Here is a 10,899-nt window from a genome sequence, read left to right as displayed (position 1 = left end):
GGGCTGATCTGAGGTGTTGCTGTTGCTGGGATTTGCAAAGGCAAAACGTTGGATGATCGGAGGTGAAAACGCTAGGTGATGCTGGATCTGCAAAACGCTAGGTCTCTTGGGGGGGTTTCTGCTGGGGTTCTGCTGAGAAGGTGCCTGTTGAGTATGTGCTCCGCTGCCTCTTCTGCCAAATAGTGCTAGCTCTAGTTTGCTTATATACAAACTTAGCAAAATTGCCCTACCTACTTTTGTTGGAAAGTCACTTAAATTAATAAGTAAAAAATGTCAAAAATAGGGAAAATAGGCTAAAATCACTGGAAAATTTCCTAACTGATTCTAATGGATTCTGATGGGAATACTGATGATCATGCTGTGTGCAACCAAAGGATATGCATCTATACCAAGTGACTGGGTATGCACGGTCTACGAATAGACTCACAAAAGTGCCAGATCACTTCTAATCTAGACTGACTGGACTGACTGAACCCTGTTATGCTGTAGCTTGTCCACAGAAAAATAGGGTTGGATGTGTCACGTGACACAAGAACCTCAAGACCCTTAAGAATCCAAGAACCCAAGACCCCCAAGAATCCAAGTTCCTTGTTAACTTCAGAATCCTCAAGAACCCACGACTTCAGAATGGTCATCACTCGAAGCGGAATGGATACTTTGCTTGGAGGTGGTGAGCATGAGAGAGGCGAAGAAAACTTTTCCCCACCAGGAGGTTTTTCCAACCCTCCCTCTTCCCCATCTACTCCAAGAATTGTACTAACTCCTATGGAGGCTTTGGACCAGATGTTTATGGAAAGGAAGTTAGCACGTGAAGCAAGAAATGCAGAAAGAATAGCAGAATTTGATCGTGAATGCAAAGCAAGAAAAGCAGAAATGGAACGCAGACATGTAGAAAGAAGAGCAGAAATGGAGCGCAAACACCAAGAAAGAATGGCAGCCGCTGTCAAAGGAAAGAGCGACCAACACATAAAGAGTTCTTGCGACTCTTTTCTCAAGTGCAGGCACAGATGCAAGAGATTCAGGTAAAGAAGACTCTCTTAGTCTCTACTTCTCCAAAGCATGACACACAGGATTTGCATGATTATGAGAAGCATGATGATGATTTGATTGATAATGATAAGCATGATGATTTGGATGATAAGGACAAGCATGATGATTTGCATGATCAAGATGTGATTTCTCACAAGCATGCTGAGTTGCATGAAGATGATGTGATTGTTCACAAGGATGATGTGCTAGTTGATGCTTTTTCTAGCGAAGCTAACCTCGTTGCAGATTCGATCAACCACGAAGGATCGATCTTGGCTCTCGAGCCTAGGTCCAAAGAACCCCCTCAGGAAGAACCGATCTTGGCTCTCGAGCCTAGGTCCAACTAACTCCCCTAGGAAGTATTATGTGCTCGCATGATTGATATACACACATTGTTCGAGTGTTTCATTCGTGATCGTTTCTTGTATTTTAGTCAGCGTCTTTATGTGATCCCTTTTCCTAGGTATGACATATTGTACGTTGAGCACGTTTCACTCATGAATGAGCACGGATATATGCGGATTTCTTATGAAAAGCTGACAAGAATGTATGTAAGGAAGTCACATTCCATGTCTCTTCCTTGGCATGACACAGTCGTAGAAAGAGCACATGAAAGTATGAGCACCAAGCATGGGCATTTCCGTTGTGAATTGCCACAGTTGATTGTTTTAGATCATAAGAGAAAGATTTGATCTCATTGTTTGCGTGTATGTGGTGAACGGTTTAGCACTCTGTCTCTTTGTTCATCTACATTGCCTGCATAGTCTTTGAGGAAGAAAAGATTTTTTCCACTCACTTTACATGGAATAGGTATGTTCATGGTTTTGTGTTGGAAATGGTTTCAGGAATTTTCAGCCATGGAGATTCTTGTAAAAGAAAGAAGCACGACTCTCGACGAAGTTGAAGCATTGAAGGAGCCACATAAGACTTTGTCGCTTTCGGCACGGCCCAAAGAAGCAAGCGTTGCAGACCTTTATGAAGTTCAGGTACCGCGAAACCCACACATCCGAGTGGGCCGGCGAAGAGTCCCTTCTAGGATTCCGGATGTTATTGGCGATCTCTCTCGACGCCATACAGTTCAGTACCAGTACCTCACTTTGAAAAGGAGGAGATGTCATGTGACACATCCAACCCTATGTGTCCGTGGACAAGCTACAGCATGACAAGGGTTCAGTCGGTCCAGTCAGTTTAGATTAGAAGTGATCTGGCACTTTTGTGAGTCTATTCGTAGACCGTGCATGCCCAGTCACTTAGTGTAGATCCATATTCTCTGGTTGCACACATCATGATCATAAGCATTCCCATCAGAATCCATCAGAATCCTTCAGGGGAATTTTCCAGTGCATTTAACCTATTTTACCTATTTTTGACATTTTTCACTTATTATTTTTAAGTGACTTTTGTTGGAAAGTAGGTAGGGCAAATTGAGTAAGTTTGTATATAAGCAAACCTAGACTAGCACTAAATAGCAGAAGAGGCAGCAGGAGCCCTGGTGGACTTTCCTCCAAGCAAAGACCATCTCTCCCCCTAGCGTTTTCTCATCAAGCATCGTCGCCGTAGAACTGTAGGACCTTGGCGTTTTCCATCAAGGAGGTCATCGCCACACATACCCCAGCAGCTAGCGTTTTGAAGATCTGTACCCCTAGTGTTTTTGGAGATCCCAGCGTTTGCAGATTTCAGTCTTGGCAATTTTCAGCAATGAAAGACCTGCAGATTCAGCCCTAAAAGAGTAGCAGATGCAGCCCAAGAAACCTCAGTTTTCAGCCCTACAGTAGATGCAGATTTTCAGCCCTAAAGACCAAAAAATTCAGCATTTTCCTTAGCGTTTTCGGCAAGGTCAGATTTCAGCCAGCGTTTTGGATAGCAGATAAAAGATTGCAGATTTCAGCCCGCAGGTTGGTCTCGTTGTCACCGTCGTCATCGTCGACATAGCCTACACTTGCATCAGGCATTCAGTTTGTACCAGTTTGTGCAATCATAAGTAGACCACTCTCGCCGACGAGAGTGGGGCCTTCGGAGGAGGATTTTACGTCGTCTCTGGTGTCGTATCTCTCTTCTCTCTCTATCTCTCAGTCTCACACACTTGCACGCACAGTGTCCATTCACTTTGTTTGTGATCATAACATTCTCTCATTAAGAACGGAAGGCTCTACCTTCCATAAGATTGCAGATTTCAGCCCACAGGTCGGTCTCGTCGTCACCGTCGTCATCGCCGACATAGCCTACACTTGCATCAGCCACATGCATTCAGTTTGTACCAGTTTGTGCAATCATAAGTAGACCACTCTCGCCGACGGAGTGGGGCCTTCGGAGGAGGATTTTACAACGTCTCTGGTGTCGTATCTCTCTTCTCTCTCTATCTCTCAGTCTCACACACTTGCACGCACAGTGTCCATTCACTTTGTTTATGATCATAGCATTCTCTCATTAAGAACGGAAGGCTCTACCTTCCATAAGAACAAAAGGAACCTTCAGCACAGTTTGGAGCACTTATCTTGAGCAAAGCGCAAACATTCATTCCGCTGTACCTTACAATGCATTCATAGGTCCTGGCAATTTGGCGGTAGATTCATGGCTTTGTGTAAAAGAGATAAACACAGGGAAGGTGGTTCACATCTGTTTGCAATCCCGTAGCACCTTATCGAGCCGCTATGTGAGTTATAGGACGATCATGCAATCATTTTTGCATGATTGTGGGAGATGGTTTTCTGTACCTCGGCTCACGAGAGAGCAACAGAGCCAAAGAGATGAGATCTGTGACCAAATGTTTGGCAGTGACATGATGGAGGACGGAATGATGGGTAGTCCCAGTGAAGCATTGATTGATGAGCCCATGGAGGAGATTGCTGTGATGGATGAGGGCAATTTCATTTATGTCTTTTGCATAGATGAGATCGTGCCCTCCAAAACACTTGATATATTACAAGAGCTGCTTTCAGTAGGTGATCCATGGGCTCAGAAGATCATTTTATGGTACAACACACAGAATCTGGGTGCATCAGATCCCTTGTCTCTTTTGTCTCTTTTATGTTATGTGAAGGAGTATCCATCAGGATGAAAGGTCACCATGACTTTTTGGTGCATGATGTTTTAGTTCTGTTAGAAGCAGCGAATCTGGAGGTGCAATCTATAAGGCCACCAGAATTTTTGGTACATGATATTTTGGTTCTGCTAGAAGTAGTCAACCGGGGGTGCAGTTTATAAGGTCACCAGACTTTTAGCTATATACTGTTTTGATTCTGTTGGCAGCAGTGAATCTGGCAATTTTGTGTGCACTTTATGCCAAGCTGGTAGTTTTGTGGTGCAACCTCTATGCAATTGAATTGATTTGAGCTTCTTGGGCATGTTCAAAAGAACGTCTTTAAGAAACGAGGGAGGATGTATTTGTAGTGTTGAGTGAGTTTCTCCTCTTTTGTCTTACTTTCTACCTTTCAGAAGTCTCTCCCCCTGTTGTTTTAGATGAAACAAAGTGACAAGGCTCTTTCTTGAAATGTGTCTCTTCTCAAATTTTTGGTCAAGCATGCTTTGCGTTACAGGAAGAATTGTGAGAACAAGAGTCTATGCGAGAAAAAACTCTTGCTAGTATTACTGCAGACTCCACCATTCTTCGCTCGTCACTATGGCAGGTGTGCCATAGTTGGAAACTCAGGTGATTTGATTAAGATGAAGCTTGGGAAGGAGATTGATCATTATGATGCAGTGGTGCGAAACAATGGGGTATTGGCCGAATTATCAAGACAATTGTCCATGTATCATGAGCAAGATGAGTATATGTCTTATTGGTGTTGGGAGGCAACAATGTCTCTTATTAGCATGTTGTAAGTCAGGTTTGGGAAGAGCTTGTCCAGTCTCCAAGGTAAGTGCGATTACCTTCTAACTTTTTCTTCAAGGGAAACAGAGCTACGTTAAGATCACTTTCCATGGACATGGAGTGATCATCACCTCGTTTTCATATAGAGAAGATAGCCTTATGTGAGAGCAAGTTGCTTCTTGATGGCTATTGCCAAAATTCTGTCTTATCACCTTGCAAGTATGTTGATCATTATGCACCTGGTTGGAATAGATAGACCTGTCATCCTGGTTTCTCATTGATATACAGGACAAGAGGAATGGAGAAACAGAGACAAACATATAATGAGACACAAGAGAAAGAGAGAGACATAGACAATTTAACTCACTGTGTGTTTGTTTACATATATATACACATGTTTGGTTGGAGCTTACTGTGGTGGTATTGTAATGGTTGTTTGAGCACTTTGCTAAGCAATATCAAGCCGTTCCCCCTGTTTCTGGCATCATTTCCCCCTTCCTCCCTCTCTTTCTCTTGCTCTTTGTGTGTGTGTGTGTGCGCGCGCGCACGCGTGCGCGCCGGTGGAGGTGTGCACCCGCATTTTTTTTTAAAATGATAAAAAGTGAGGGACTTTGGATCTCCGTTTGGAATCGAATTACCTCAATTATTGCAATGTATACTCTACTTGTCATGATAATATGCTTTTGGAAAGCTTTAAAGCCATACACTCTTTGAAATCAAAGAATATTCGAGACAACAAATAATTTTGGTTATTTATTACCTTATTTCAAGCTAAAGCCTTGATGTTGCTTTTGATCTTTTTTCCCAAAGTTAGTACTCATTATGAAAAAAGGAGTACTATAGCACCACCTTCAATGGCACGACCGTCCAAGCACAACAATTATTTGTACCCCTCTACCCATGCATGTGCTCTCTCTCTCTCTCTCTCTCTCTCTCTCTCTCACACACACACACACACACACACACACACACACACACACACACACACACGCGAAAAAAACCTAGGTTTAGTGTAACGTCACCTTCAAATTTTGAGATTTATTTTTCAAAATAAAAAAAGTACGTGAAAAACAGATTCTAGTGTGTTTTTATGCAAATACCTCTACATTTGGGCAAAAGCCAATAACCTTTCCAACTTGAAGGTTTTCCAAGCTTTGGAAGAACAAGGTGAGGACTCACCACGGCTTGCATAGTTATGTGTGACATTGCATGCCAAGCTTTCCAAGTGTTGAGCTATAAGATGCTGGAAAACCTAGAGAGATAAGGTTGATAAAGACTACTTCCAAACAAATGCATGCCCTTTTTTTGATAAGTAGATTCTAGTCTAGGTGAGACTCTCATAGTGTGTCATAGACTATGATTGTAAAGCAAAGAAGTTGCCATGTGTCACACATCCACTTATTTGAATCAATGGTTGAGATAAGGTCTTGGAAGTTAGGATGTGTTACCAAGGCCTTATGTAGACAAAAAAAGTAAATTTGAGGCCCCCCCCCCAAAAAAAAAAAAAGAAAAAAAAGCGCGCACACACACATGGAGGGTACATCAAAGAAAACCTTGCTTGTTTCATCACTTATTATCACAAAAAGATTCTAAATCAAGGGGAGCCATTAGAGCCCATAGTTGAAGAAGTGCAAAACACTTACTTAGACTCCAATTTAGAGATGTCTACTTTTTCCACTCATTTGGGTACTGGGACCTTGCTCAAGTTCAAGCATCTATAAGATCAACAAGCATACGGCTCATATTTAGCTGGATTCTAATGAAGAGTATGTGGTTTGAGTTGATGACCATATTATTGAATTCGAAGAGAAGGTTAGAGCCAACAAACAAGAAACCCTCTATATGGACCAAAATGGAGTGCAATACTTAAATATTGTAAATCCTAACACTATAGACAAACGGGGGTTGGAAGTTGATACATTGATCCAAACATGACCACCAACGAGGGACCACCAATATCAGTTATTTACCTTATCTTTGACAGAGTATTTAGTGTTATAGCGAAAGCGTATACAACAATGGAGTGTCATACGTCCAACGGACTAGTACGTCGTGCATACATAACAACAAATAGAATAGTAAGCCCTTGGCTTCAATGAAAATCTCAACCATGTGAGCCCTTGGTATACGTGCTTTGCACGATGACAGTGGCATGTCTTTCTTAGATTTTAAGATCTCTCTCTCTCTCTCTTTCTCTCTCTCTCTCCTCTTCGAGTGTCTCTCTCTCTCTCTCTCACACACACACACACACACACACATTATTATTTTTTATTAAAAAAAAAGCCACACTCTCATGACCTTCCACATACACATACCTCCACACACCTATTTTCAATATATCATATTCACACATCAAGGAATACTCGCCTGCAGATCTTTATGCGCCTTTTCTGTCTCATATAGCTGTTCAAACCTTGCCCTTTCGTGACTCATTAGCTCCAACTGAGCTTCCCTTCTTTTTAGATCGTCGAGGCGTGCCATGTTTGTCTTTTCAAGCTCTTCGTTGGCCTTCTTTAACTCCTCTTCCTTGTTCTTTAGGTATGTTCCCATACTTGCAACGGCCAAGCTCAGATCTGCATTATTGGATTACTCCTTCTCAAGCGCCATGCCCCTTTTTCATTTCCTTGGCTAAGTTTTGGATCAGCGCCGCTCTTGCTATGTTTGTAGTGGGTAGTACAAATTGGGGTGGCATGGAGGTGGTTTGACTTGTTGTGGCTTCTGCTTCTTTCTTCTCCTTGACTTCTTCTTTCGGGCCCAATGTAAGTGGACTTACGTCCGTCATGACAGTGTCTTGCCCTTCTTCCATCTTTGGCTTTCTTCTCTTTGATTGCTCGTCTCAACACTGGCGCTGTAAGTGCAGCTTCCTTCTTTTCGGTCCACCAGTGTTTCATGATCTCCTGGACTCTTGTAAACGTGGTATCTGTAGAAAGGGTCGTCTCTGCTGTAGATGTGGAGGGTGTATCCTCCGTCACGAGGTTTTCTTGCTTGGTTTGCAAGCCTTCGGGAGGTACACCGACTCCCGTTTCCTATTCATTTTGAGCTGTTGCCTGTATGGGGTCAATTATTATCGGGTTTTCTTGCGTTTTTAGCAAGCCCTCGGATTGCTCTAGCTGTGAGGAGGTCTTTGCTGTTTCCTTTACATCAAAGGTGAACAACTCTAGCTTGGTTTCTTTGGCAGCTTCTTCTCCTGCGGCAGACATCTCTGTCTTCAATGCATCCAAGCTAAAACCTACTGCTTCTTTAGCTTCATCAAGTGCGTACCCTGCTGCCATGAGGTCTCTTAGTGTTACCGCTGCCTGTTGTTCTTCCAGCAGTGGCTTAGGCAACATTGGTTCTGATAAGTGGAGTGTCTCCGGGATCTCTCTTTCTTTCTTATCTGCCTTCAGAATCTCTGGGGTTTCTAATTCGGTGAGGGGTTGGACTTGCGGGCCTCTAATCCATGGATATGTCAGCCATGAGCTTTGCTGCTCTCTCCCCTTCTTTTCTGATCAACTCTTCTTATAAAGGGTGGATGGGCTCAAGGGGGATTGCTTCATCTGTCTTCTCTTTGCCCTTAGGTTCCTTTTCTGGCTCTTTCTCTGGTCCATTCTTTTCTTTGTTCTTAATTCCTGTGGCTTCTCAGCTGTTTCTTCAAGAGCCACTTTGGCCTTTTTGGTTGCCTTCTCTAACTCTGCTGGTCTCTTAGGCGCTATGCCTACCTTGTATTCTCTCTCTCTCTCATCATGGCTTTTCTTGCCTTCTTCTTTCTGTACCTTCTCTTCAGCTTGCCTCCCCTGCTGCGCTTCTTTCCTCTTTTGGAAGCGTTCTATTGTTGCTTTGGCCGTTTGTTCCATACGTTGTTGTAACACGGTTTTTGGCTTGCGTGCTTGCTGCCCTTCCACTTCCCGGCTGAGTGGTTTTCTTCGGTTTCTTTCCTTTAGGCGTTGCTGAAGAGGAAGGTTTGGCACGGCCTCTGGTTGCCGGCGCACTAACAAGCTCATCCCAGGCATCAGACGTGGGGGGTTCCTGTAACAATTCTCCCTCTCCAACCAGGTGTGCTGTTAGCTTCGTTAACAGTTCTGCTCTACCCATCGAGACACGTGCAGGAGGGGAGAAAATATTCTCCCCCACACACAAGGGAGCATCTCATCAAGATGCTTCCTTCAAAGGCCCAAAATGAATTGGGGCCACATATTTACTGTTGGTACATCCAAACGGTGATAATACCTAATCTATATTTTGCGGGTTTTTACTCTATTCTGTGGCGGAATTTCTCCCTTTCCCCTTGCCCTCAACCGGCATTTTTGAAATTGAAAACGGCACGATATTAAGCTGAGACACATTTTTCTCCAACACTGATGATTGAATTTGCCAAGAGGAAATTTTAGAAAATTAGGCTTATTTTGCAGGTTTTTACTCTATTTTGTGGCGGAATTTCTCCCTTTCCCCTTGCCCTCAACCGGCATTTTTGAAATTGAAAACGGCACGATATTAAGCTGAGACACATTTTTTCCCAACAGTGATGATTGAATTTGCCAAGAGGAAATTTTAGAAAATTAGGCTTATTTTGCGGGTTTTTACTCTATTTTGTGGCGGAATTTCTCCCTTTCCCTTGCCCTCAACCGGCATTCTTGAAATTGAAAACGGCACGATATTAAGCTGAGACACATTTTTCCCCAACACTGATGAACACATAGCAATTTTTGGCACATCTTAGGACTCACTAGTCTATGATTCTTTCCACAAATAAGATAAAATTTTAATATCTTACCAATATTAAAAGTCACATTAGATAGTGGGAGAACTCCAAATGTGTTGGAAAAAGAGCATGCGGTATGGAGAATTTATGTTGCTCGCTTGTATCATGAAAATTTCATCAAGTTAACCGCAATTTAGAGTATACACTGGAGGAAATGCACTAGGATTTGATTGCCACTAGTAAAATGGCACCTCTTTAGCGGCGCAATCATCTCCGATGGTAGGCTTATTCATCTGTATCCGTCTATGTGTGTGTGTGTGTGCGCACGCATGTGTGTGTGTGTCTCATCACCATGTTGGATCATGGGAAATGACTTAATTGCTATATCCAAACAAAAACATGTGTCATAGGGTTGCAAACGTTTCAGCCAAACACATTTCTCTCAATCAAATAGCATTGAGTTCATTGGTACTAAGGCCATCTTGGCGACTCCCTCCCACCGTTTTTTTCCGTCCATTGCTAATTTGTTGAGGGGCTACCAATTAGTGCATGGTAAATGCCTTTAGAAAGTGATGTGGGGTGCTCTGCCGACGAGCGTAAAGATACAAGAAAGAGGCATTGGGTCCGATCATTGCTCGGGGTGCAGAATAGCCAGTGAAGACCTAGCCCACCTTTTCATGGGATGCCAGGCAATCAGGGGCATGGCTGGGAAAATATGCAAGTGGATTCAAAGGACATGGCAAATTAAGTTCTTCAAGAATGATCTGTTCTTTGGTAGTAACAAGATGGGAAGTCCTGCTCTTCTCATTTGCACTCAAATAATCAGGCAATACTTCTTGCACTATATTTGGCAAGCAAGGAACCGCCGTGTGTTTGAGGGGGATCTAGCTGTGGCAAGATTGTTGGATGCAAACAAGCCTCAGAGGACTGGTCTAGAACAATACATAACATCTTGTAACAAGTAAAGCCGAGGAGTAGGAGTGGTTTCTCTGCCAAACAGATAACTTGTAATCCTTTGACCCTCAAGGCTCGGTCTGAGCTTGAGGATTGGTGTATATTTCTGTTCTTAATACTATCCACTCACAATTGTGAGTTTTGCAAAAAAAAAGGATTGAGTTCATTATTGCATGGCAATGGCAAGACCTTGTAATTTTTTGGGATGATCAATATAATTCACTCACAAATTCTGAGTTTTGAAAAGAAAAAAAAAGGATTGAGTTCATTAGTGCTATGCATCCCCACCTTGAAAGTTTCCATATGCTTGAGGATGCCCACTTAACAGTTAGCTCACCAATCAAGTACCCCATACATATTGACCCATTAACAACATTTAATGCAATATCCAAAACAATGGTGTGCCATGTTGACAACAGCTTCACAC

The 10,899-nt window shown here is 42.9% G+C and overlaps 2 protein-coding genes across 2 annotated transcripts; both read right to left on the bottom strand.

Annotated features, from left to right (window-relative positions):
* Positions 1–6,553: 6,553 nt before the first annotated feature.
* Positions 6,554–8,169, bottom strand: LOC147424425 (uncharacterized). The gene has a single exon (XM_086499805.1). The coding sequence runs from the start codon at positions 8,167–8,169 to the stop codon at positions 7,867–7,869; it is 303 nt and encodes a 100-aa protein (XP_086355931.1). The 3' UTR covers positions 6,554–7,866.
* A 422-nt stretch (positions 8,170–8,591) lies between these two features.
* Positions 8,592–10,620, bottom strand: LOC147424424 (uncharacterized). The gene has a single exon (XM_086499804.1). It carries the CDS (start codon positions 8,909–8,911, stop codon positions 8,600–8,602), a length of 312 nt encoding a protein of 103 aa, XP_086355930.1. The 5' UTR covers positions 8,912–10,620; the 3' UTR covers positions 8,592–8,599.
* Positions 10,621–10,899: the final 279 nt, after the last annotated feature.

This window comes from Adiantum capillus-veneris, chromosome 25, assembly GCF_014529385.1.
Source record: "Adiantum capillus-veneris isolate H3 chromosome 25, ASM1452938v2, whole genome shotgun sequence".
NCBI classification, from domain to species: domain Eukaryota; kingdom Viridiplantae; phylum Streptophyta; class Polypodiopsida; order Polypodiales; family Pteridaceae; genus Adiantum; species Adiantum capillus-veneris.
Note: the sequence above shows the minus strand (reverse complement) of the source record. Positions and strands in the feature narration are given on the sequence as shown.

What these genes read in the sequence shown, in the direction of transcription:
- LOC147424425 (XM_086499805.1), bottom strand. Translation starts at nt 8,169, where the DNA reads ATGTTGCCTAAGCCACTGCTGGAAGAACAACAGGCAGCGGTAACACTA.
- LOC147424424 (XM_086499804.1), bottom strand. Translation starts at nt 8,911, where the DNA reads ATGGGTAGAGCAGAACTGTTAACGAAGCTAACAGCACACCTGGTTGGA.